Source organism: Phacochoerus africanus, chromosome 14, assembly GCF_016906955.1.
Source record: "Phacochoerus africanus isolate WHEZ1 chromosome 14, ROS_Pafr_v1, whole genome shotgun sequence".
NCBI classification, from domain to species: domain Eukaryota; kingdom Metazoa; phylum Chordata; class Mammalia; order Artiodactyla; family Suidae; genus Phacochoerus; species Phacochoerus africanus.
In genome coordinates, this window is record NC_062557.1 from 23980621 (window position 1) to 24008474 (window position 27854).

General features: G+C 40.9%; 2 protein-coding genes across 2 annotated transcripts in view; one reads left to right on the forward strand and one right to left on the reverse strand.

Annotated features, from left to right (window-relative positions):
- The first annotated feature begins 2276 nt into the window (after window positions 1-2276).
- NPEPPS (aminopeptidase puromycin sensitive) overlaps window positions 2277-27854 on the forward strand; it is an 85684-nt gene continuing 60106 nt past the window's right edge. The window contains exons 1-2 of the mRNA XM_047756922.1: window positions 2277-2640; window positions 15408-15492. Coding sequence (XP_047612878.1) covers window positions 2383-2640; window positions 15408-15492 — 343 coding nt within the window. The 5' untranslated portion in view covers window positions 2277-2382. The remainder of the gene's footprint in view (window positions 2641-15407; window positions 15493-27854) is intronic.
- Window positions 2538-3404, reverse strand: LOC125113977 (atherin-like). The gene is made up of 2 exons (XM_047756923.1): window positions 3275-3404; window positions 2538-3110 (listed from the first exon to the last, which is right to left on the reverse strand). Exons 1-2 carry the CDS (start codon window positions 3318-3320, stop codon window positions 2686-2688), a joined length of 471 nt encoding a protein of 156 aa, XP_047612879.1. The 5' UTR covers window positions 3321-3404; the 3' UTR covers window positions 2538-2685.

Here is a 27854-nt window from a genome sequence, read left to right on the forward strand (position 1 = left end):
TTAGTTACTTTGATTATTGATGTTATTATTGTTATTATTTCTATGTCAAGAAGAGGTCCTAGAATGCATCCGTGTAACAAAAAGACCCATTTCACATCTTAGTTTGGAAGAATTGCAGCTTTTCATTCTGTCGTAGAAGGTATGTAGGGATGTAGAGGCTAGGAGGGCAGGCTGATTTCCAAGACTGTGCTGATCAATACAATGACCATTAGTCACATGGGGCTATTGAGCACCAAAAAAATGTGGGTAGTCAGATTTGAAATGTGCGGTAAGGAGTTCCCGTCGTGGCTCAGTGGTTAACGAATCCGACTAGGAACCATGAGGTTGCAGGTTCGATCCCTGGCCTCGCTCAGTGGGTTAAGGATCCAGTGAGCTTTGGTGTGGGTTGCAGACATGCCTTCGATCACACGTTGCTGTGGCTGTGGTGTAGGCCGGCAGCTGTATCTCCGATTGGACCCCTATCCTGGGAACCTCCATATGCCGCGGGTGTGGCTCTAGAAAGAGGCAAAAAGACCAAAAAAAAAAAATTTGAAATGTGCGGTAAGTGTAAAATATACAGTGGATTTCAAAGCCTTCTAACAGAAAAAAAAAATCTCATTAATATTTTACATTGGTTACATATTGAAATGATAATACTTTGGATATATTGGGTTATATAATATGTATCAGCTTTGCCTTTTTCCTTTCTTTTGATGTGGCTACTAGAAAATTTACAGTTACTTAGCTGCTGCCTCACATAATATTTCTTTTTTTTTTTTTTCTGGCTGAGTCTGGCAAGTAGAAGTACCCAGGCCAGGGATGGAACCCGCGTCGCGTCACAGCAGTGACCCCAAACCATGGCAATGACAAAGCCGGATCCTAAACTCGCTGTGCCACAAGAAAACTCTGCCACATAATATTTCTATCGGACAATGCTGGTCCAGTACAACTTTCAGCACTGAGTTTTGAAAATTAAGGGGTTCTACATAAGAAGGTTCTGTAAAGGAATATGGGGATCCTTTATGAGGGTATCCTGACACCTTAAAATATGTATTTGAATACGTACACATTTAAATATATACATATATATACATACATATATATATACACACACACACACACATACATTTTTTTTCATGGGCCTGAGGCATATGGAAGTTCCTGGGCCAGGGACTGAGCAGCTCTGCAAGGTCCTTTAATCCACTGAGCTGCTGTAGTTGGGTTCTTTTTTTTTTCCTTTTTTCTTTTCCCCATGCGGGCACATGGAGTTACCAGCCAGAGATCAGATTGGAGTTGCAGGTGTGAGCTATGTTGCACCTGAGGCAATGCTGAATAATTTAACCCACAGTTTGGGGCTGGTAATCGAACCTGTGTCCTGGGTGTGCAGAGACCCTGCCCTTCTCTTTGGGCCACAGCAGGAACTCCTACAGTGGGATTCTTAACCCACTACACCATAGTGGGAACTCCCTAATTAATATACATTTATACTAAAAAACATATACCTCAATTTGTGAGATAGCTACAAAACTGAGGGAACCACAACTAATACACCTTTAAGGAGTCCACAATTGGTAAAGGGTATTTTATTTTAAAAAAAGCGGAAACAAAGATGAAAGCGGGGGGGAAAAAGGTGAAACATACCTTATTTTTGAACATTAAATCATGGAAACAAAAATCTAACTTTTGAAATCTCTCAAAGGTCCAAATCGCATTGGTTCAAGTAATATGGCTTATTAGAAGTTTTCCAACAAAACTTTTCCTATCATTCTGTGAAATTGTGACTTAACAGAAATAGTTATGGCCAAAGAGGCTCCAATCAAGGCTCTCTGCTGATCTGGAGGTTAAAAATCTAGTTTGGGGTTTTGCTCTGAATTGATTTTTAACATTGTGGCCTGACTGCACCGATCAACCCGCATAGGCTTCAATTTCCAAAGCCAGCTCGGCGTGGTGAGGGGGCAACTCAGGGCTTTCCCTCGGCTTCTCAAACCCGTCCGGGCGCCTCCTGCCTCTCAGACGGTCTGTATGCCGCAGCATGCAGACAGGTGCAGCGCCAGGAGCCGCCTCCCGCCCCCAGAGCGCGCCCGCGACCCCGCACTCTCCCGCTCCGCCGGCCGAGCCCTCGACGCCCCACCCCCTGCTCCAGCGCGCGCGCGCACACAGGGCGGAGGCGCGCCCGCCCGGCGGGGCCGCGCACGCAGCTGCTGCCGCCGCAGCCGCCTCCCTCCCTTCTTGCTGGCCCTCCTCCCCTTCCCTCCCCTCCGCCCCCTTCCCCGTAGGCAGCCGGCCCGCCAGCCCGCCCGCCCGCACTGCCTCCCTCCCGGCCCCCGGCGCTCGGGCTGGGTCTCTCCCCCGCCCCCAGGCTCTCCCAGTCGCTCTCCTCAGGCGGTCGCCCGCGCTCGGTGGATGTGGCTGGCAGCCGCCGCCCCCTCCCTCGCTCGCCGCCTGCTCTTCCTCGGCCCTCCGCCTCCTCCCCTCCTCCTTCTCCTCCTCAGCCGCTCCTCTCGCCGCCGCCGCCTCCACAGCCTGGGCCTCGCCGCGATGCCGGAGAAGAGGCCCTTCGAGCGGCTGCCTGCCGATGTCTCCCCCATTAACTACAGCCTTTGCCTCAAGCCCGACTTGCTGGACTTCACCTTCGAGGGCAAGCTGGAGGCCGCCGCCCAGGTACGGCGACCCTCGGACGCCGGAGGCGAGCTGCCGGGCAAGCGGTTAGGCCGCGCCCGCGGGCTGGGCTGGGGGCCTGGCCTGGCGGGCGGGCGGGCCTGGCCTCTGCGGGCCTGGGTTTGGGGGAGGCCGGCTTGGGGACCGGCGCGCCCCTCTGGGGCGGCCGGGGGGCGCCCGGGCGGGTGTGCTCTGCCCTGTTGGGCTAGGACTAGGGCCTCGTTGCGGGGAGCGCCGCGGGAACCCACAGCACACCTGTGTGGGGTTCCCCCCGACCCCGGCCCTTCCAGGCTGGCTAGTGCTGTGGGAGAGGCTGGAGGGTGTTGGGGAGGCCGGAGGAGTCATCAGAGTCTCCGCTCGGCCTCCTGACTCAGTTCTTTTCTCTCGTTCTCCCCACGCCCCACGGAGGACACATTGGAAGGGGTGGTCGTCTGGGACTCCCGGCTGCCGCGCGGTAGCTCGGCGGAGAGATTCTAGAAGGGGGAAGAGAGTGAGAAGGAGAATGTTAATCCCGGGCAGCCTTGCCGAGTTCTCCCCGCCTGCTCCGGCCCAGGGGCTGGGTTTCTAAGATGATCCGCCCCCTCCCCCTTCCCCTTCCCCTCCAGTGACAGTGCAGCAGTGACTTTGTTCTCCTAACCTCTAGAGAAGCCGAAGGAGGACCCCTTCTCCGCTTTTCCTCCCATCTTCCTAGCTTTGCAGCCTTTGAAGCAGGTGGATGTATTGCTACAAGCGAAGGTTGCTTAGCAGTACCGTCCTCTGAAAGAGGCTATTAGTTTTAGCATACCACCGGTGAAAATATTCCATTACTCTTCATTGCAGTTTTTGGTGAATCATGCTTCCCCCCGCCCCTCCTCCCGCAGATTATCTAAAGTATTGTTTGATTTTGGAGACCTCTAGTATTGATGCCCTACAAAGGTCCGGGACAATAGACATTTGTGACACCACGTTATATGATGTGCTGAGTGAAGTTTGTAATGAAAAAAATGGGAACTGTTTAGCAGTTATCTTTAAAAAGAATGATGGTAAATATATTTTGTTTTCATTTCTTTTCCTCCTGCAGTCAGGAGGAGAAATCAGTAGGCCTCAACCTTAAAGAACGGGGTGTATCTATCAGTGAAGTGAAAGCAATGAAGGCTGATGTAGTTGTTCCAGTGAATTGAAAGTTGGCAGTTGTTTTTGAAAGCTGAGTACTCAGATTGAAATATGTCCAAAAGTGCAGAATTAAAAAGTGTACTATGAGGTTGGGGTGCTTATATGAGAGCATGAGGGCCTGTGGTCTGGCTGCATGAAAAGGCAAAACTTACTCCTGTGTAAGTCAGGTGATTTTAAAATTTTCCATTAAGAATATGAATCAGAATGAGTACGTCTTGGGTCTAAATTAGGATTTGAGAAGGTTATTTGGGAGACTGTTTATTTAAGCCAAATGACTAGAGTGTTTGATATATATTGGCTGGGGGCAGATGGGAGGGATTGTAAACAGTAGTGTCTTGTGACTTGGCAAACCTTCTAGAAGAAGGATCCTCCCAGCAATAAGGAGTTCACATTATGTGAAAAGACTAAAATTAAAAAAAAAAAAAAAAGAAACTAATTTGTTTCTTTATCCCAATAGTTGATTTACCTACCCCATAATGGGTTCATAATTTTGAGAGGTATACATATTTAGGGAAAATTTTCAGAAAAAATTAAAAATTTTCAGAAAAAATAAAATATTTTCAAATGATTTTTTTTAATTAGGAAGTGACAGTTTTAAGTGTTAGGGAAGAACAGCAAGCAGTGACATGCTCCTCCTTACCCTTTTTCTTTTGCTTTTTGAAAGAAATGAGAAAAAAGAAATGAGAAATATGTGGAAGACTGGTTTGGGCCATTGAGGGAGCACATGGTAGTGTACTAGGTAAGAGCAGGGACTAGTTAATTTAATTTGATACAAGGAAATAATTAAATCTTTTTAGTAACATGAAGTTTTCAAAGTTTCTTTTCAGAAATTTTTTTCAGACTAAGTGGCAGCAGAGATGAAAGATGGCATGATAGTGAATTCTAACAGATTTTTAGGAGTTCCTGTTGTGGCTCAGTGATAATGAACCCAACTAGTATCCATGAGGATGCAGGTTCAATCCCTGGCCTTGCTCAGTGGGTTAAGGATCCGGCATTGCCATGAGCTGTAGTGTAGGTGACGTGGCTCAGATCTGGCATTGCTGTGGCTGTGACATAGGCTGGCAGCTGCAGCTGCAGTTGGACCCCTAGCCTGGGAACTGCCATATGCTGCAGGTGCGGCCCTAAAACAAACAAACAAAAAAAACAGGTTTTTATTATTAAAGGATAATTGCACTTTTTATTCGTACACATTGCCGTTTTTGGTAGTGCAAAGAGTTAACAATGGTAAAAAGCATATGTTGATGTTTTTTTGAAATCCATAGTTTAGAGCAGTAAGATTAACTTGTGGCTTAGGTGGTATCTGATTGTGGATATGTAAATATGGACATGGAGTTCTGGTCGTGGTGCAGTGGTTAACAAATCTGATTGCGGATTCGATCCCTGGCCTTGCTTAGTGGGTTGAGGATCCAGCGTTGCTGTGATCTGTGGTGTAGGTTGCAGGTGCGCCTCGGATCTGGTGTTGCTCTGGCTCTGGCATAGGCTGGTGGCTATAGCTCTGATTAGACACCTAGCCTGGGAACCTCCATATGCTGGGGGACCGGCCCTAGAAAAGGCAAGGAAAAAAAAAAAAGAAATATGGACAAAATAACTTGTATTGGGCCAGTTCTCTAACAGTTTGGAATTACATTGCACAAAGTATGCAAATTGCTTGGTTGCTTTAGTTGCAAAATTTTATGATAAGCGCAGAGTCTTTGTACAGGTTACATATTAGAAACTTAGTCGATTTTTAACCTGATTTGGGGTGTGGACTCCTGAAGAAGACGAAAATTAGCCAATGTGTACTGATTTAAAAAGTAACTGTCTTTTACATAAGTGAGTGTGGTCTAATTCATTCAGCAGGTTTTGAAAATATGTTAACATAGGCTTAGAGAAATGGGACATTCCTTTTCCTTTACATTAGGATATTTGAGAGGAACAGATTTTTGTAGCTATTTCAAATTGTGTCTCTTTGTGGATAATTAATTAAAAATAGACTAAAAGTTTACATCAGTGGCTGCAGTTCGTAGTTATGAGTGTATAGTGATTTTTTTTTTTTTTTTTTTTGCTATTTCTTTGGGCCGCTCTCGCGGCATATGGAGGTTCCCAGGCTAGGGGTCAAATCGGAGCTGTAGCCCCCAGCCTACGCCAGAGCCACAGCAACGCAGGATCCGAGCCGCGTCTGCAACCTACACCACAGGTCACGGCAATGCCGGATCCTTAACCCACTGAACAAGGGCAGGGACCGAACCCGCAACCTCATGGTTCCTAGTCGGATTCGTTAACCACTGCGCCACGACGGGAACTCCTGTATAGTGATTTTTATAGTAATTCTTTATGGAAATATTTTACCTGTGCAAGAGAAATTAACTTCATCCTTCAAGGCCAGGAGTCAGGATATACTAAATGATCCCTGGCCTTCGCTAGTCATGTTGGTGATGATTAAATTGGCACTTAGAGGAGAGTTACAGATACAGTAGATTGTTTGGCAGGCTAAAACTTGGCATTTAAATGGATGTTATTGTCAATTCTGTGTTACAGAATTTTCTGACCAAATTTTGCATATTTTCTACACAGTCATTTTGGCAGGTTTTTTTAAATTACTTAAAAAGTTAAAATTAATTTGCCCAGCCTTGTACTCGATCACTCAATGGTCCTAAGAACTTAAGTTTGAAAGATTGAGCATAAGGAATTTAATCTATTCAGACTTTCTTTTATGTTTCTTGAAATTTATCTATGAGGAGACACCTAAATATAAGAAACTTTTGTATGGTAAGCTTTATCCAGAATCATCTGGCAATGAATTCTTCAGTGAATTTTCCAGATATCTGAAGCTTACCCTTTGAGGCACTTGGACTTTATGTACTGATTTGATGGAAATATTTATTTTTTAAAACTCTATATTAGAGTTTCCGTCGTGGCGCAGCGGAAATGAATCCTGACTAGGAACCATGAGGTTTCCGGTTCCATCCCTGGCCTCGCTAAGTGGGTTCAGGATTGGCATTGCCATGAGCTGTGGTGTAGGTCGCAGATGTGGCTCAGATCTGGTGTTGCTGTGGCTCTGGCATGGGCCAGCAGCAACAACTCCAATTAGACCCCTAGCCTGGGAACCTCCATATGCCGCGGGTGCGGCCCTAAAAAGACCAAAAAAAAAAAAAAAAATCCTCATAATCTAAGTTTGTTTGTTTGTTTAGGTTTCTTTTTCTTTTTCTAAATACTGAACAGCAATCTGAACATGTCATTGATACTGATAATCATAGATTACCCAAAACTGTGTCCTAAAATTTACTAGTTTTTTTTTTTTTCCTTACTCTCAGATTATGCTGCTTATTTTGCCTTGTTGCTCCCTATTGTGCAATTTCTTCTTTCTTCTGTTTTGCCAAACTTGATCTGAAGAGGTCTAAGTAACCAAGTAAACAAGCTTGTTTAAGCTTAAAATTTTTTTTTTGTAATTGTGTGTTTGATGGTTTCTCTTCTGAGTGAAGGATATGAGCTTTATTATATGGACTTTGTATCATCTCTTCTGGCTTCCATAAAGGCTTTTTTTTTTTTTAACTTCCTGGTTCTTGATAATTGATACTGTCCAATACAACCTGGATAAATGTAGTCTTGAGTAGTAAAGTATCTATGAAACTTCTCTGAACTTTGCTAAATAAATGAGCCTGTTCTTACTGCAAAATAAATCTTATTCTAATCTCTATGCGAGTCAGTGGCAAAGGCCTGAGTCTTCAGATAGTTGTTTTGTTGTTAATTGAGATTAATTCTCTAGAACTTGGAGATTCCATTTTGGGCATCATGTGAGTATGTAGTTCTCAATTTATTTGGCCACTTGCAATCACTTTTTTTTGGCCAGGATGTACAGCAGCTTGATGTGGGATTTCAGTTCTCAGACCAGGGATTGAACCTGGGCTGCAGTGGTGAAAGTGCCAAGTCCTAACCACTAGACCACCATGGATCTCCCCAATTGTTATCACTTTAAATTTTTAATTAATTAATTAATTTTTGTCTTTCTGTCCTTTTTAGGGCCCCACCTGCAGCATATGGAGGTTCCCAGGCTAGGGGTCTAATTGGAGCTGTAGCTACCAACCTATGCCAGAGCCACAGCAACAGCAGATCCGAGCTGCATCTGCAGCCTATACCACAGCTTACGGCAATGCCGGATCCCCAAGCCACAGACAGAGGCCAGGGATCGAACCGGCAACCTAGTGGTTCCTAGTTGGATTCGTTTCTGCTGTGCCACCATGGGAACTCCTAAAATTTTAAATTAGGAAATAGGAGTTCCTGTTTTGGCTCAGAGGTAATGAACCTGACCAGTATCCGTGAGCATGCGGGTTCAATCCCTGGCCTCACTCGGTGGGTTAAAGGACCATGTGTTGCTGTGAACTGTGGTATAGCTTGCAGACATGGCTTGGATCCCGTGTTGCTGTGGCTGTGACTATGGCATAGGTTGGTGGCTACAGCTCTGATTTGGCCCCTAGCCTGGGAACTTTCATATGCTGCAGGCGCAGCCCTAAAAAGACTAAATAAATAAATAAATAAATAAAAGGAAATATTTTAGAAATATAGAGAGGTAATCCACCACCCAGATTTAGCAGATATTAATGCTTTGCCCCATTTGCTTTAGACTGTGCATGATGTTTTTTGGAAAATAAAATGTCACAGATACACTAAAGTCTGTTTCCATCTCTTCGCATCCTTGCCCCTAGAGGTAAATTCTCTCTTGGTAGGTATTATCCCTATGTATAGTTTTAAAGTTTTATGGTATGTAAAAGTGGCTACAAACAATAAATAATAACTTTCTGCAATTTGCTCTTTTAAATGTCTCTTTTGTTAGAAAACTTGGTTCAATTTGTGTTTACTAATTATTTTCTCCTTATTGTTGTTTAGAAATTATAGCCCTATTTCACAAAGGCAACGATTATTACAGAATTTTAATGATGAAATCACTCGTTAGGCAAAGTGACTCAGGCTTCAGACTGATTGGTATTTGAAATTGTCATACTGGAGATTTCCTTTTACTAAAATCTCAGGATTTTAACAATCAGAAGAAAACCTTTTGAGTCTTACTAGTACATGAAAGGTATGTTTCTGAGTGATTGTTGTAAAGACTCATTCAGAAAAAAATTGTTTCAGATTGCTGCTTTCCAAGCTCTTAGGAAACTTCCATTGTAAAATTGCTACCAGTGGTCAGGCTGTCTCTTCAGTAGAGCAATTAGCATTTAGTTCAGTTGAAGTGTAGTTTTTTTGTCCATGAAGACTTAACTAACTCTGGGTTTGATTCAAAGAATGGATACACTAACCTTAATAGCATCAAATAGAAAAGTTGAAAATAGGCTTGTTATTAACATAATTTACATGCCAATTTTTAACATTCTGCTTATATTTTAAGCTTGGAAAGTGAAGATCCTTTTTTTTTTTTTTGGCTGCTTGCTATGGGATCTCAGTTCTCAGACCAGGGATTGAACCTGACCTGCAGCAGTGAAAGTGCCAAGTCCTTACTACTAGACCACCAGGGAACTCCCAGTTGGGAAGTGAAAATCTTAATTCTGAAATTCCATTGATTTATTACCTGTATTTTTAAAAAATTGAAGCATAGTTGACCTAGATTATTATCTTTTTTTTTTTTTTTTGGCTGTGTGTGTGGCATATGGAAGTTCCCAGGCTAGGGAGCTGCAGGCCTGCGCCACAGCCACAGCAATGCCAGATCTGAGCTGCTTCTGCGACTCACACTGCACTTGAAGCAATGCCAGATCCCTAACCCACTGAGAGAGGCAAGGGATAAAACCCACATCCTCAGATATTATATCGGCTTCCCAACCTCTGAACCAGAATATAACCATTGTCCTGTATTTTTGATAGTGGAACGTACAGGTAGTCACTAACATGATGATGTTAATGCATAAAAAATCATATTGAGTCATCAGGCCAGTGCTGTTGTGAGGAAAGCATCAACAGTGTGGTAGTTGAGCACTTAAGCATACACTTGAGTCCACGTGGATATATTTATGTTATTATACTTTATTTTATTTCATTTCATTTATTTTTTGGTCCATGCCCGTGGTGTATGGAGGTTTCTGGGCCAGGGATTGAAACCATGCCACAGCAGCCACCCAAGTTGCTGCAGTGACAACACTGCTGCAACACAATCGAACTCTTTAAGATGCATTTTATTTTATTTTATTTTTTGTCTTTTTGTCTTTTTGGGCCTGCACCCATGGCATATAGAGGTCCCCAGGTAGGGGTGCAGTTGGAGCTGTAGCCGCCAGCCTACACCACAGCTCACAGCAATGCCAGATCCTTAACCCACTGGAGCAAGGCCAGGGATCAAACCCACGTCCTCATAGATACTAGTCAGGTTCATTAACCACTGAGCCACAACGGGAACTCCCTTAAGATGCGTTTTATTTTATTTTTTTATGTTATTGTTATTATTTTTTGTCTTTTCTAGGGCTGCACCCTTGGCATATGGAGGTCCCCAGGCTAGGGGTCTAATTGGAGCTGTAGCTGCTGGCCTATACCACAGCCACAGCAACTCAGGATCCGAGCTGAGTCTTCTACCTACATCGCCACTCATGGCAACCGGATCCTTAACCCACTGAGCGAGGTCAGGAATCGAACCTGCCACCTCATGGTTCCTAGTCGAATTCTTTAACCACTGAGCCACAACGGGCACTCCCTTAAGATGCATTTTGTTTTATTTTATTTTATTTTTTATTTAGTCTTTTCTAGGGCCGCATCCGGAGCATATGGAGGTTCCCAGGTTAGGGTTTAATCAGAGCTGTAGCCACAGGCCTATGCCAGAGCCAGAGCAATGCGGGATCCAAGCTGAGAGCCGTGTCTGCGACCTACACCACAGCTTACAGCAACATCAGATCCTTAACCCACTGAGCGAGGCCAGGGATTGAACCCTCAACCTCATGGTTCCTAGTTGGATTTGTTAACCACTGTGGCACCAAGGGAACTCCTAAGATGCATTTTATAACAACAAGATAATTCATAGAAAGTGTTTCTTTTACCCCTTAGTGCCTGACACATAATAATCACTTAATAGATGTAATTATTATTATTATGTTTAATGGCTGCACCTGTAGCATGTGGAAGTTCTTGGGCCAGGATTAAATCTGAGTGGCAGCTGCAGCCTATGCCTACGGAGCCTTTAACCCACTGTGCTGGGCCGGGGGATTGAACCTGTGTCACTGCAGCAACTCAACTCAGATTCTTAACCCACTGTGCCACAGCCAGAACTCCTAGATGTTATCATTAAGACCCATGCACAGAGGAGTTCCCGTCATGGCTAAGTGGTTATAATGAATCCATCTAGGAACCATGAGGTTTCGGGTTTGATCCCTGGCCTTGCTCAATGGGTTAAGGATATGGCATTGCCATGAGCTGTGGTGTAGGTTGCAGACAAGGCTCAGATCCCGTGTTGCTGTGTTCTGGCGTAGGCCCATGGCTACAGCTCCGATTGGACCCCTAGCCTGGGAACCTCCATATGCTGCGGGAGTGGCCCTAGAAAAGGCAAAGAGACAAAAACAAAAAAAAACAAAACCCATGTACAGAGACCAAGATTTAATTGCCGTAGGTGTAGTCAAAAGAAATTTTTTAAAATAAAATGTATCTCAAATATGAGATAGAATATATTGTCTGATTTTTAAAATTTGGTGCTCTATTATGAGGATAAGTATCTTTGTCCTTTGATTCTTCCCTTCCAAGCTTCAAAAAATGGAAAAAAAATTAATTTCTGTTCAGCAAGCAGCTTAATTCATTCGTATAAACAGGTGGGTTTTCCCTAAACACAGGAGGAATTGGAATGTACTTGTAACTGGTATTGTGCCTTGTGCCTTTCCAAAGTACACACTTTCACTCAAAATGGTGTAATAGTAGTGAGATAAATATCATTTGGCACATGTAGTGTTGTGCAGGTATCTTGATGTTGGTAGATTAACTGCTTGGGTACCATTAAATTCATTGTAAATGTTCATGGATGAAAATAGTGTTGCCTAGGGAGTTCCCGTTGTGGCTCAGCATAAGTGAATCTGACTAGTATCCATGAGGATGCAGGTTTGATCCCTGGCCTTGTTCAGTGGGTTGGGGCTCTAGCGTTGCCATGAGCTGTGGTGTAGGTCACGGAAGTGGCTTGGATTCTGCATTGCTTTGGCTGTGGTATAGGCTGGCAACTGTAGCTCCAATTGGACCCCTAGCCTGGGAACCTTCCATATGCCATCGATTCGGCCCGAAAAAGCAAAGAAAGAAAGAAAAAAAAGTAAATAATGTTGCCTAGGTAAAGGTTAAGATGTGTAACTAAACCATTATTATTCTGTTGGCATAAACTTCAAACTTTGGGAAGTTTTTATTAATTTTACCCTTTGGAGCACATTCATCTAAGTGCTTCATTTCTGTGTTTCTGAAAAAATTTTTTAAAATCAGTTTGTCAGTTAGGCAGAGTTGTTTTTGCTTTTTGTTCAAATATAGTGCTATAAACAGTTGGGACATAAAAGTTTTAGTGCTATTTAGGTATGTTTTAGTGAAATAAACAGTGTGAAGGATTATTACCACTTAAAAATTAAAAAAAAAAGCTGTTCATAAAATGAAAAAAATTTTATTTTGAAATAGGAAGATTTATGAGAAGAATTTTTTTTAATAATTTTTTTTATTTTCCCACTGTACAGCAAGGGGGTCAGGTTATCCTTACATGTATACGTTACAATTACATTTTTTCCCCCACCCTTTCTTCTGTTGCAACATGAGTAGAAGAATGTTTTTTAAATGAGCCAAAATAGTTTCACTTTATATGTTAGAGACTTTGACAGTCTGTTACAGGATTAATAACATACTATCTGAAATTTAGGTCAGGTAGTTTTGGTTTAAGTTAATCATGTTTATGGATTATTTATTAGTAAAATGATTAATAGCTTTGTCATATAGATTTTATATTACTCTGTACTTACCTCGTCACGTGGTCTGTTCAGTGATCTCAATGCACTGTTGGGTTTTGTTTGGTCTATACAGTATTTTAGCAAAATTTGAATTAGTTGCCATCAGTTAAAAATTGGGAGATTGCATATGAAATTGAATTTGTGGCTGTTTTTAATTGGAAGCTCTGTCAACAGAGCTCTAAGAGATGTCTGCTTCCCCCTGCTTTGCCAGTAGTCTTCCTTTATGCATAGCCTTCACTTGGCCTACTGTATTCCTCTGTTTTGTAGGCATCTATAGGCTTTTGTGATTTAGAACTTTTTTTTTTTTTGGTCTTTTTGTCTTTTCCAGGGCTGTACTATGGAGGTTCCCAGGCTAGGGGTCTAATCTGAGCTGTAGCTGCCAGCCTACACCACAGCCACAGCAACGCAGGATCTGAGCCATGTCTGCAGCCTACACCACAGTTCACGGCAACGCCGGATACTTAACCCACTGAGTAAGGCCAGGGATCGAACCCAAAACCTCATGGTTCTTAGTCGGATTCGTTGACCATTGAGCCACGACGGGAACTCCTATATTTTTGTTATTTTACATTTAGACCATTCAAACGTTTGCATTTGAGATTTGTTTAATGCAACAAGTACATACAAACAAGGTTACAACCAAGTTGGAATATGGGCAAGGGTTATGAACGAACAGTTTGCAGAGGAAAAACTTAAAAGCCATAAAGGAAAGGAAGGAAGAGAGGGAGGGAGGGAGAGAAGAAGGAAGGAAAGGATAGACAGAAGGGAAAGAGAAAGGGAAGGAGGAAAGAAAGGAGGAGGGGAGGAAGGGAGAAAGGAGGGAAGGAAGCTGGCTTAGTAACTGGTGTTACTAGTAAGTAACCAAGGAAATTCTAATTAAAACAACAATGGAATACAATAATATCCCAGATTGTTGAAAAATTTTAAGTTTTTTGGAAGTTGCTGAAAGTGGAATTTATTCTTTGTTTATGAGAGTGTTAATTGAAACTACTCTGGAAGGTAATTTGTCAATTCTTGGTGAAGAAAATGGGTGTACAAGAAAATATGGACCAAGATTTTTTTTTTTTTTTTCCGCTTTTTAGGGTCGTACCTACGGAATATGGAAGTTCCCAGGCTGGGAGTCGAATCAGAGCTACAGCCGCTGGCCTACACCACAGCCACAGCAACTAGGGATCCCAGCTACAACCTGCACTGCAGTTCATGGCAATGCAGGATCCTTAACCCACTGAGCAAGGCCAGGAATCGAACCCGCAACCTCATGGTTCCTAATTGGATTTGTTAACCACTGAGCCATGACGGGAACTCCAAGTAAGACAGAATCTTAAATGTTGATTTAATCTTGGTAGTGAGTCATTAGTGTCTGTTATATTCAAAATGTTTCTTTGGGAAAAGAAAAAATTTTAAAGAATGTTTTATGAAATTTTGACATAGTTTATGATACTAGATTTTTTTTTTAAAGATTCCATTTGATTTTTTTCAATTCAATGAATTTTATTATAGGAGTTTCCATTGTGGCACAGCAGAAACGAATCTGACTAGTAACCAAGAGGTTGTGGGTTCGATCCCTGGCCTCGCTCAGTGGGTTAATGATCTGGCATTGCCATGAGCTGTGGTGTAGGTCTCAGACACGGCTCAGATCTTCTGTTGCTGTGACTCTGGCATAGGCAGCAACAGCTCTGATTTGACCCGTAGCCTGGGAACCTCCATATGCCATGGTGCAGCCCTAAAAAGACAAAAGGCAAAAAAAAAAAAAAAAAGAAAGAAAGAAAATTTTATTACATTTATAATTGTATACTGGTCATCATAACCTAGTTTTATAGCATTTCCATCCCAAACCCGTAGACCACCCCCCACTGCCAACCTGTTTCCTTTGGAAAACCTAAGTTTTTCAAAGTCTGTGAGTCAGTGTCTGTTATGCAAAGAGGTTCATTGTGTCCTTTTTTTAGGTTCCGCATGTAAGTGATAGCATATGATGTTGGTGTCTCACTGTCTGACTGATTTCACTTAGCATGATAATTTCTAGGTCCATCCATGTTTCTGCAAATGCCATTATTTCTTTTTTTTTAATGGCTGAGTAGTATTCCACCATGTACATGTACCACATCTTCTTTATCCACTCCTCTGGATACTAGATTTCTTCCTCTGTCCTTACAGAAAGGCCTTATGATGGGTATGATGCACAGGTTGAAGTGCATAATTAATTGCAACATATAAGTATTGTTTCCTAATTAAAATTTTTTGAAATTAGGTTTTTCTTTTTTTGGTCTTTTTGTCTTCTTAGGGCTGCACCTGAGGCATATGGAGGTTCTCAGGCTAGGGGTCGAATTGGAGCTTAGCCACTGGCCTTTGCCGCTTCCACAGCAACACAGGATTCAGACCTGCGTCTTGTTTTATATCAAGATTTAAGTAGGAAAGTGTGGTTATTTATCATTAGTCAGATGTTGAAATTCTGTGAAGTATTTAAGTATTTATTATTGCTTTTAGTATAATTTGGAAAATATGAATTGCTTTGGATATTTAGAACTAGTCATTTATTTCTACCATTGATGCATGAATAGTCTAAGTTTTAGTCATGTCTGGGTTTTAAAAAATTGCCTGTGGCATACATTAAGCCAAGATGAAGATATACATGTTATTAAATTAGGCTATTTCTAACACTGTTGGTTTTCTTTCTTTCTTTCTTTCTTTTTTTTTTTTTAACCTTAGGTGAGGCAGGCAACCAATCAGATTGTGATGAATTGTGCTGATATTGACATTATTACAGCTTCATATGTACCAGAAGGAGATGAAGGTAAAGAGTTATTTTCCATTTTAATTTGCTGTCTTTGTCTGCATGTAGTGTGTACTTGTGTGTATAACATGTACATTTTCAGATTAAGATATCATGTTTGTTACTTCTGAAATAGGAGAATTCTTTAGATGTTCATAGGAGATATTTGAATAATGCAAGATAAAGGAAATGTAACAATTTTAATTCTACTTCAAACATTTATTTTGTGACACTAGGCAGATCACATTTTCATAAGTGTAAAATTAATATAATACTGTTCATGTAAAGCTGAAGAATTATTTTAAAAATTAAGTACTTTGAACATTAAAGATTTCTCAAGTGAGCTTAATTAGTTCATATGTGGTTTTCTTAAAGTTTTTTTTTTTCCTCTTGAACAATAATTAAAATTGAGATAATAAGTGTTACTCATAATTGGGAGAAAAATATTTGCTTTATGGGATCAAATGTGAAAGTTAGAAACTAGGTGGAGGAGTTCCCTAGTGGTTGAGTGGATTAAGGATCTGGCGTTGTCACTGCTGTGGCTTAGGTCACTGCTTTGGCTTGGGTTTGATCCCTGGCTGGGGAACTTCCTCATGTTCTGGGTGTGGCCAAAAAAAGGAAAAGCAAGAATGAAAGAAAGAAACTAGTTGATGGAGTTAGTTACAGGGGAAGAATATGTTAAAAAGAAACGTGGTGGAGTTCCCGTCGTGGCGCAGTGGTTAACGAATCCGACTAGGAACCATGAGGTTGCGGGTTCGGTCCCTGCCCTTGCTCAGTGGGTTAACGATCCGGCGTTGCCGTGAGCTGTGGTGTAGGTTGCAGACGCGGCTCGGATCCTGCGTTGATGTGGCTCTGGCATAGGCTGATGGCTACAGCTCCAATTCGACCCCTAGCCTGGGAACCTCCATATGCCGCGGGAGCGACCCAAGAAATAGCAAAAAAAACCAAAAAAAAAAAAGAAAGAAAGAAAGAAACATGGTATGGGGTGCAGTGGGTTAGGCGTTGTCACTGCTGTGGCTAGGGTCACTGCTATGGTACGGGTTTGATCCCTGACCTGAGAACTTCCACATGCTACAGGTGTGGCCAAAAGTGAAATGAAACAAAAAAATGAAAGAAAACATTGTATAGAATGTGTGGGAAATCAGTTCACATCTTTAAAATAAATATTTTAGACCTTATAATTACAGTAAGGATTAAAGTGAATGATCAGTTTTAGCTTGAGTTCTTATTCCCACATGAGCTACATTTTATTTTATTGTAATTTATTTATTTATATATTTATTTATTTAATTATTTATTGCTTTTTAGGACTGCACTCACAGCATATGGAGGTTCCCAGGCTAGGGGTCCAATAAGAGCTGCAGCTGCTGGCCTACACCACAGCCACAGCCACGCAGGATCCGAGCCATGTCTGCAGCCTACATCACAGCTCATGGCAACGCCAGATCCTTAACCCACTGAGCAAGGCCAGGGATCGAACCCGAATCCTCATGGATCCTAGTCGGGTTCCTTCACTGTTGAGCTACAGTGCGAACCCCCCCCACATAAACTACATTTTAAAAGTTACCAAGTTTGATTTAAATTCACAAGTATATTAATAATTGAATCTATATTGCTTTTTACTCTTGACTTCTTGACATTCCTTGTCAAAATGGCTTATTGGTTAATCTCTACTACTCAGACTTTTCCTCTTGGAAAATCTTCTCATCTGATACAAAATAAGTTAGAAATTTGACCTTTTAATTTACATTTTGTATTGCTGTTTCCCTCCTTCTTTACATTATACCGAAAATAAGCATACAAATAACATTTTAAGGCCTGACTATGCTTATTTCATGGACCTTTTTTAAATTGTCTTGTCCATGAAAGGTTAAAAAACATAGGTAGCAGTTGAGCTTATTATTGCCAAGAAGTACTTGTGATCAGTTATTGTAAATGAGATTAACTGCTGTGATTATAAGTGAGAGGAACAGATCCTTTAAGTGGACTTTGATAAGTGCCAACTTAAAAAAAAAAAATTGTTTTGGAGTTCTTGTTGTGGCTCAGCAGGTAAAGGACCTGATATTTTTCTGTGAGGATGCAGGTTTGCTCCCTGGCCTGGTTCAGTGGGTTAAGGATCTGGGATTGCTACAGGCTGTGGCAGAGGTTGCAGACGTGGCTTGGATCAGATGTTGCTGTGGCTGCAGCTGCAGCTCCAATTTCACCCTGGACTGGGAACTTCCATATGCCACAGGTGCGGCTGTTTAAAAAAAAAAAATGTTATTTAGTGAATAGAAGAGATTAATTTCTTTAACTGAAGAAAAATGGAAGCACCTTAGCCAAGCATATCAAAGCAAGCTTTCTTTGTTGCAAGTAGAGAACATTTAAATTCAATATAGTGTTTAAAAATGTTGTCCACTTTAGGAGTTCTCTGGTGGCCTAGTGGTTAAAGGATCTGGTGTTGTCACTGCTGTGGTGTGGGTTCAATCCCTGGCCTGGGAAGTTTGACATGCCAAGGGCGTGACTGGGAAAAAAAGTCCAGTTTAATCCTGTGATAAACCATAATGAAAAAGAATATGAAAAAAAAATGTATAACTGAGTCATTTTCCTGTACAGCAGACGTTAATACAACATTGTAAATCAACTGTACTTCAATGAAAGTTTTTAAAAAATCCAGTTAGATAGGCAGAACTAGTAAAATAAATATGTACCCTCCAGCTGACATGGTTTCGGCTCAGGTTTGTGTTTTATTCTCTTCTGCTGAAATGCCAGGAAAGAATTCAGAGGACCTGAAAGTTTGAATATGCATAACTGAATTGTGCCAGGCTCATAATGATCTGATTTTAAGAAGTAGTGTTAATAATCTCAGTGAAAATGTATAGGAAGTAGAATTTGGAGAGAGGTTCTTATAAAACATTAATTTTTATTAGATACATAAAATATTTTCTTGACTAGCTAAGGTGTATTTCTCAACTTATTCTCCTAGAGCAACAGGAAGAACCTGGAGTCATCTTTAAGCCCATTTAATTTTAGAGTAAAAGACACTGGGAAGTTGTATTAATTTGGTATTTTAAGGAGTTAGAACCAGATAGATTTAGCCTTTCACATAGATACATAGCTTAATTTTGCCCTTATACAGAGGTATGTCTTGGTTTTTATCTTATGGGAGAGTGTAACGTTTCTTTAGAAACTAGTTCCCATTGTGGCTCAGTGGAAACAAATATGACTAGCATCCATGAGAACGCAGGTTCGATCCCTGGCCTCGAGCAGTGGGTTAAGGATCTGATGTTGCTGTGAGCTGTGGTGTAGTTTACAGATGCAGCTCGGATCTGGCATTGTTGTGGCTGTGGTGTAGACTCTGATTTGACCCTTAGCCTGGGAACCTTCTTATGCCTTGGTGTGGCCCTAAAAAGACAAAAAAAAAAAAAAAATAGAGAAACTAGTGGTTGTGAACTTGACTCTCAGCTCTTTCCAGGGCTGTGTGCTGAGTCAATAGGAGAGATATTTTTTAACCTAGCTAAACTCATCTAGTTTCTATTAATATTTATGACTGCCTTCTAGAAGACAATATCTGTAGCCAAAATCTTGGTGCTTTAAGGTAAAATCATAAAATTATTGAAAGCATGAAGTTGTTGGTTCTTTATGTAAGTTTTTGATTGATGAAAAAGGCTATCTTGTGACATGTGCAGTAACCTAGAAAGACCTATGGGCATGTGTCTCTTTAAACAAAGGCGCTGCCTTTTATACAAAAATAATTTATTTAAAAACCTCTTTGAAATCTTTGTAATATTTTGAAAAATGAGAAATCAGTAAGAAAACTGGCTGAAAACTTTTTTTACTGTTCTGCACTTCAAGGGTTGGTGAAATCATTAGCACTTAAGCCAGTGCAAGGAATGCACCTCCCTACACAGTGCAGGGATTAGTATTGTCATCAGCTTCTGCAAGAGAAATACGAAACTTTTGAGTGCCTGAATCAGGTCCTGACAGGTAAAGAGTCTTTTAATTTATCATTAATACTTGATGGTTTGGGCATAACCACGTAAAGAATGATCATTTCAAAGTTTTATACAGCTTTTCCTTTAGTGTACTCTGTCAGGTATGTGTTTATAGAATTAGCTATGTAAGAAAAAGTTTTTCTATCAGTTATATAATATTTCATGCAAAGTTCTAATGTGTAGTTTGAGATCCATGACCATCACTTTGGTTTATTCGTATAAGGCATGTCAATTTTAACAAATGTATTTTTGAAGTAGGATTGTATTTTTCAGTGTGTGCATATGTGCATGTGTGTGTTTAATGAAAGGATAAACTAAACAGCTTAAAAATACTGTCAAATATTAATTTTAGAGTTCCCATTGTGGCACAGTGGTTAACAGATCTGACTAGGAACCATGAGGTTGGAGGTTTGATCCCTGGCCTTGCTCAGTGGGTTAAGGATCTGGCGTTGCTGTGAGCTGTGGTGTAGGTCGCAGACGTGGCTCGGATCCCGCGTTGCTGTGTCTCTGGTGTAGGCCGGTGGCTACAGGTCCGATTCGACCCCTAGCCTGGGAACCTCCATATGCTGCGGGAGCTGCCCAAGAAATAGCAAAAAGACAAAAAAAAAAATTCAGAATCTAGCATACTTCTTTTTAGATAGCTTTTAGAGTTTTTCGAGCACTAAGATGCCATTATTTTTGAGGACTTGTTTTTATTTTGTTTCTAGTTTACTATTGCCAAATGTATTGAGTTTTGGGAATTTTGAACATAAAGTCTGTTATGTGCTATTTCCTGAAGAATGGGTAAATTAATTCATAAACTAACTATAGTGTCCAGGCTACATTGAGAAACCAAATATTCCTAGTCCTTTGGGGACTACCAGGGCATCCTTTTTTCTAAATTAAATGTTGATTTTATTTTTTTAATTAAAAAACTTAACTTTTGGTGGTGGGGGGGTAAGTTCACTGCAAAACTGAGTAGAAAGTACAGAGATTTCTGGAGTTCAAATTGTGGCTCAGTGGTTAACGAACCCCACTAGTATCCATGAGGATGTGGGTTTGATCCCTGGCCTTGCTCAGTGGGTTAAGGATCTGGTGTTGTCGTGAGCTGTGGTGTAGGTAGTAGACATGGCTTGGATCCTGTGTTGCTCTGGCAGCTGGAGCTCCATCTCAACCCCTAGCTTGGAAACTTCCATATGCCATAGGTGCAGCCCTAAAAAGCAGAGAAAAAGTACAGAGATTTCTCATACAGCTCCTGTCCCGGCATGTACAGCCTCTCCCAGTATCAACATCCCAAATCAGAGTGATGCATTTGTTACAGTCAGTGAGAACTACATTGACACCTCATTACTATTTGAAGTCCATCATTTACATTAGAGTTCATTCTTGCTTTTATACATTCTATGGCTTTTGACAAATGTATAATGACATGTATCTACCATTATAGTATTGTACAGAATCATTTCACTCCCATTAGCTCTATTATGCTCTGCCTGTTTCTCCATCCCTTCTCCTGACAACCACTAATCTTTTTACTATAGTTTTGTCTTTTCTAGAATGTCGTTAGTTGGAGATAGTATGTTGCCTTTTCACATTGGCTTCTTTCACTTTGTAGTATGCATTTCTTTTATGTCTTTTCATTGCTTGGTAGTTCATGTCTTTTTAGCTCTGAATAATATTCCCTTGCATGTATACATCAGTTTATTTATTTATTAAAATTTTTATTATAGTTGGTTTACAGTGTTCTGTCGATTTCTGCTGTACAGCAAAGTGACCCAGTTATATATAAATACACATTCTTTTTCTGATAATATCTTCCATCATAAGTGACTGGATATAGTTCTCTGTGCTATACAGCAGTGTATTGGTTTATTTATCCATTCACCTACTGAAGGACTTCCTGGTTGCTTCCAGGTTGTAGCAGTTATGAATAAAGGTTCTGTAAATATCCATGTTTTTGTGAGGTTTTTGTGAGGACGTAAGTTTTGATCTCCATTGGCTAAGTATCAAGGAGCATGATTGCTGGGTCCTGTGATAAGAGTGTGTTTAGATTTATAAGAAACTGCCAAATTGTCCTCCAAAGCGATTATATCATCTTGCATTCCAACCAGCAATGAATGAGAGTTCCTGTTGCTCCACATGCTCCCCAGCATCTGTTGTGTTTTGGATTTTTGGCTATTCTATAGGTATGTAGTGGTATGCCATTGCTTTAATTTGCAGGACCCTAATGACTTGATGTTGAACATTTTTTCATATGCTTACTCGCCATCTGTATATCTCCTTCAGTGAGGTGTCCACTCAGGTATTTTGCACAATATTAGGTTATTTTTATTATTGTTGAGTTTTAAGAATTCTTTGCGCATTTTGGATAACAGTCTGTTGTCATATGTGTCTTTACAAATATTTTTTCCCACTCTGTGGCTTGTCTTCTTAGTCTCTTAACATTGTTCTTCTCAGGGCTCTAATTTTTCTTTTTTTCTTTTTTGGCTCCCCTGCAACACATGGAATTTCTTGGGCTAGGGATCAAATCCAAGCCACAGTTGTGATCTAAGCCACCAGATCCTTAACCCACTGTGCGGGGTCAGGAATTGAACCTGTGTCCCAATGCTCCCAAGACATCACCAATCCCATTGTGCCATAGCAGGAACTCCTCAGAGCTCTGTTTTTTGTTTGTTTTTTTTTGTCTTTTTGCCATTTTCTTGGGCTACTCCCACGGCATATGGAGGTTCCCAGTCTAGGGGTTGAATCTGAGCTGTAGCCGCCGGCCTACGCCTGAGCCATAGCAACACGGGATCCGAGCCGCGTCTGTGACCTACACCACAGCTCATGGCAACGCTGGATCCTTAACCCACTGAGCAAGGCCAGGGATCGAATCTGCAACCTCATGGTTCCTTGTCGGATTTGTTAACCACTGCGCCACAACGGGAATCCTAATTTTTTATTTTAATAAAGTATGGGTTATTATTTCTTTCACGCATTGGGCTTTGGTGGTGGTATATGCAAAAAGTCATCACAATACCCAACCCAAGGTCAGTTAGATTTTCTCTTGTGTTATCTTCCAGTAGTCTTAGTTTTGCATTTTACATTTAGGTCTATAATCCATTTTGACTTAAATTTTATAAAAGGGGAAGGTCTGTCTAGATTCATTTTTTTGGCATGTGGTGTCCAGTTGCTAGCAACATGTGTTGAAAAGATAGTTCCATTGTATTGCCTTTGCTCCTTTGTCAAGATCAGGTAACTATATTTATGTGGTCTGTTTCTAGGCTGTCTGTTCTGTTCCACTGATCTATTTTTCTTCTGTTTCTCCAATACCATACCATCTTGATTACTGTAGCTTTATAGTAATTCTTGAAGTTGGATAGTGTGAGTCTTCTGACTTTGTTGTTCTTCAACATTGAGTTAGGCATTCTAGATTGTTTGCCTTGGAATTCCCGATGTGGCTTAGTGGAAACAAATCTGACTAGCATCCAAAAGGATGTAGGTTCGATCCCTGGACTTGCTTAGTCAGTTAAGGATCTGGCTCAGATCCCGCATTGCTGTGGCTGTATTGCAGGCCGGTGGCTACAGCTCCCATTCGACCTCTAGCCTGGGACCCTCCATATGCTGCCGGTGGTGCTGCCCCAAAAGAAAATAAATAAACAAATAAATAAATAAATAAATAGTTTGCCTCTTCATATAAACTTTAGAGTCAATTAAAAAATATTCACGAAATAACTTTATGAGATTTCGATTGGGGTTGGTATTGAATCTATAAATCAGATGGGAAAAACAGATTATCTTGACAGTATTAAATCTTTTTATCTATGAAGATGGAATATATCTTTTCATTTACTTAGTTCTTCCTTGGTACCTTTCATCAGAATTTTGTAATTTTTCTCACATGAACCTTGTATATATTTTGTTAGGTTTATACCTAAGTATTTCATTCTTGGGGGTGATAATGTAAATGATAACTTTTTTAGTATTTCAAATACCACTTATTCATTGCTGGTATATTGGAAAATAATTGACTTTAACAATAGTGTGTTAACCCTGTATCCTGCACCCTTGCCTTAATTACTAGTTAAATCAATTAGTTGCAGGAGTTTTTTGCTGATTCTTTTGAAGTTTCTACACGACCGTATCATCTGTGAACAAAGACAGTTTTATTTCTACCTTTCTGGTATGTATACTTTTACTTCCTTTTCCTTTTCTTTTTTTTTTTTGTCTTTTTGCCATTTCTTGGGCCGCTCCCACAGCATGTGGAGGTTCTCAGGCTAGGGGTCGAATTGGAGCTGTAGCTGCTGGCCTATGCCACAGCCACAGCAACGCGGGACCCCAGCCGAGTCTGCAACCAGCACCCACAGCTCACAGCAACAACGCCGGACCCTTAACCCATTGAGCAAGGCTAGGGATCAAACCTGTAACCTCATGATTCCTCGTCAGATTCATTAACCACTGAGCCACGATGAGAACTCCTCCACTAGACATGTTCTGTCATTCTTTTTATACATTGTTGGAGTTGATTCGCTTGATATTTTGTTGAGAATTTTTGCATTTATGTTTCTAAGAGGTATAGGTCTGTAGTATTCTTGTAATGTCTTTGTCTGATTTTGATGCTAGGATAATGGTTGTCCTCATAGACTGAGTTAGGAAGTATTTTCTTCTGTTACTATCCTCTAGAAGAGATTGTAGAAAATGGGTGTAATTTCTTCCTTAAGTAATTTGGTAAAATTCACAAATGAACCCATCTGGGCCTGATGCTTTCTGTTTTGGAAGGTTATTTCTTCTTTAACCTATGTCTTATCTATAATGTGTTGTTTAATCTCCTAAGTATTTGGGGATTTTTCAAGTTAATTTTCTATTACTGATTTCTAGTTTAATTCCTTTGTGGTCTGAGAGCAGTTTATGATTTTTTATTCTTTTAAATTAGTTAAGGCTTTTTTTTTTGTCTTTTCTAGGCCCACTCCCACGGCATATGGAGGTTCCCAGGCTAGGGGTCTGATCCGAACCGTAGCCACTGGCCTACGCCAGAGCCACAGCAATGCGGGATCCGAGCCATGTCTGCAACCTACACCACAGCTCACGGTAGCGCCCGATCCTTAACCCACTGAGGAAGGCCAGGGATCGAACCCGCAACCTCATGGTTCCTAGTCGGATCCGTGAACCACTGCGCCACAATGGGAACTCCAAGGCATGTTTTACGACCCAGAATGTGATCTGTCTTTGTGAGTGTTCCATGCGAGCTTGAGTAAAATGTATAATCAGCTGTTGTGTGAGGAAATAGATATCAATTATATCCAGTGGATTTTTTCAAAATTTAATTTTATTGGGGTATAGTTTTTACAGTATTGTATTATTGCAGGTGTATGGCAAAGTGAATCAGTCATACATACCAATATATCATTCTTTTTTTCCTCTATAGGTTATTACAAACTGTTGAGTAGATTTTCCTATACTATATAGTAGGTTCTTGTTAATCATGTTTTATAGGAGAAGTGTGTGTGTTAGTCCCACCCTCCCGATTCTTGCCTCCCTGCAAATGGTTTCACCTATGGTAACCAAGATTGGTTGAAATATCTGAGTTTATTTAAGTTCTTTAGTGGTTTTTTTTTAAATTAGATTCCACATATAAGGTGATATCGTATGGTATTTGTCTTTCTCTTTCTTTCTGTTTGGCTGAACTCATGGCATGTGGAAGTTCCCAGGTCAGGGATTAAACCTGTGCTGTAGTTGTAGCTTGTATCACAGCTGCAGCAATGCCAGGTCTTTAACCTACTGTGCCACAAGGAACTTCTTGTCTTTGTCTTTCTGACTTACTTACTTAGTGTGATAATCTCTAGGTCCATCCATATTGCTGCAAATGGCATTGTTTCACTGTTTTTCTTTGTTTTTTTTTTGTTTTTCTGCCATGCCTGCAGCATGTGGAAATTCCCAGGCCAGGAGTCAGACTTGCACCGCAGCAACAACTCAAGCTGGATCCTTAACCCACGGCACCACAACAGAACTATTTCAATCTTTTTCGATGACTGAGTAATACCGTGTGTGTATACATATGTCTTTTTTTTTTTTTTTTTTTGAGAAAAAAGTAGCTTTATTGCTTTGCCAGACAAAGGAGGCCACAGCAGGCTGATGCCGTAAATACTGCGCCTCACTTTGGGAGAGAAGAGGAAGGGGTTTTACAGTATGAAGTGTAAAATAGGGTCACAGGTAAGGATCAGGGTGGGACAAGCTTACATTCTTCTCCAGCGCTGGTGTTTAGTGGCCCCATGACTGGTTCTCTTGGTTCTTGAGGATTTTACACCATGACTTTCTTTCTTGTGTCTGGGCTCACTGAGGTTCAGGTTCTTCTTGTCTCCACGCAAGAGACAAAGTGATAGGCAAGAAATAGATTTATTAGGATAGGACGCTTGTAAGAGATGCAAGCAGGCAGGCAAGGAAGCTCTACTACATATACATTTTCTTTATCCATTCATCTGTCTGTGAACATTTAGGTTGTTTCCATGTCTTGGCTATTGTAAATTGCGCTGCTATGAACATAAGGGTGTTAGGTATCTGTTTGAATAATAGTTTTGCCCAGGCATTCCACTCTTTACTTGCCAGCATGGTTTTGGAGGAGTGAAGTATAATTCTTATCGTTGTTCCTCTCTAGGTAAGGTGTTTTTTTCCTCTGGCTTCTTACAAGATTTTCTTTCTCTAGCTTTTAAATTTTGACTATGGTATGCCTAGGTGTAGTTGGTTTTTTTGTTTGTTTTCCCTTTCTTTCCCTTTATCCTGCTTGGTCTCCTGTCATTCCTGACTTGTGGTTTGGTTTCTGAATTAATTTGGGAAAATTCTCAGTCATTCTTGCTTTAAATGTTGCTTCTCTTTCTATTTTTTTCTCCTGTGGTATTCCTGTTACATGTATGTTACACCTTTTGTAGTTTTCCCACAATTCTTAGATATTTTGTTCTGCTGCTTTTTTTTTCCTCCCAGTCTTTTTTCTCTTTGCTTTGGTTTTGGAAGTTTCTAGTGTCAAATCCTCAAACTCAGAGTTTGATTTCTTAGCTGTGTCCAGTCTAATGATGAGCCCATCAAAGATATTCTTCATTTCTGTTACAGTGTTTTTGATCTCAAGTATTTCTTTTTATTCTTTCTTAGAATTTCCATCTTTTTGCTTGTATTATCCATCCTTAGATATTTTAATCATAGTTTTAAGAGCGAATTTCTGACCTGATAATTCCAACATTCCTGCCATATCTGATTCTGGTTTCGATGCTTGTTCAGTCTCTTATAATGGTGTTTTCTGCCTTTTAGTATGCCTTGCAATTTTTTTTTTAAGAGGCAAACATGAGGTACTGGGTGAAAGGAGCTGAAATAAGTAGGCCTTTAATAATTCAATGGTAAGGTAAGGGGGGGAGTCTTAGTCTTTCATGAGATTGTATTCCTGGTCTGAGTTTCATTGGTGTTTCTTAGGTTTTCTTACCCCCTTAGGTGGGACCAGATGGTTGGAGGGGCTGGAGTTGCGCATTTCCTTTACCCCAGGTAGGTTAGGCTCTGATAAAACCCCAGCAGGTTAAGCTCTGGTAAAATAGTTGTTCCTTGGGGCATGTTTTGTTAAGAACAGAATGTTTTAGCATATTTCAAAATGGTTTATTTTCTCTCCCTTTGCCAGAAAAGCATGAGAGGATTTTTCTCTAATATTGACTGTTAGGACCCAGTAGAGCTCCTGGAGGTAAAACCTAGAAAAGCACGAGGGTCTCCTTATAACTGGGTTCCTCCTGGAATTTTAAACTCTCAAGCTTATCCACCCTGAGCCTCCAGCGCTTCATCAATTACGGTTCAGGTTTTTCTGCCCTGGCACTGGTTGCCAAGGATGGTTTCTTCTTGTCTATTTCTACAGTGGTAAGTTGTGATTTTCTGTATCTGCCTGTCTCCAATTTTTTCAGCAGTGGTTTGCCCTTTATTCTCACTTCTCTGGTGGATCTGAGTTGTTTTTTCAGTTTCTCCAGCTTTATACTTGTGTTGTTAGGATGGAGTGGCAAATTCTAAGCTCCTTATGTGTAAGACCAGATACCATATATCCTCCTGGTGGTTTTTTGTTTGTTTTGGCCATTACATACAGTAGCTTGATGTGAGACCTCAGTTCCTAGACCAGGGACTGAATCCTGGGCTGCAGCGGTGAAAAGTGCCAAGTCCTAACCACTAGGCTACCGGGGATCTCCCTTCCTGGTGGTTTTCTTTTATTTCTTAATCTTTTTGTCTTTTTTTTTTTTTTTTTTTTTTTTTTTTAGGGCCACTTTTGTGGCATATGGAAGTTCCCAGGCTAGGGGTCAAATTGGAACTGCAGCTGCTGGCCTGCACCACAGCCACAGCCACAGCAATGCTGGATCCCAGCTGCATTGAGATGTACACTGCCCTTTGGCAACACTGGATCCTTGACCCAGTGATCAAGGCCAGGGATTGAATCCA

Bases quoted from the DNA above. Each gene is read 5' to 3' on its own strand.
- LOC125113977 (XM_047756923.1), bottom strand. From the start codon at position 3,320: ATGGGAGGAAAAGCGGAGAAGGGGTCCTCCTTCGGCTTCTCTAGAG. The intron at 3,111-3,274 runs GTTAGGAGAACA...TCCCCCTTCTAG, and splicing joins CTCCTTCGGCTTCTCTAGAG to AATCTCTCCGCCGAGCTACC.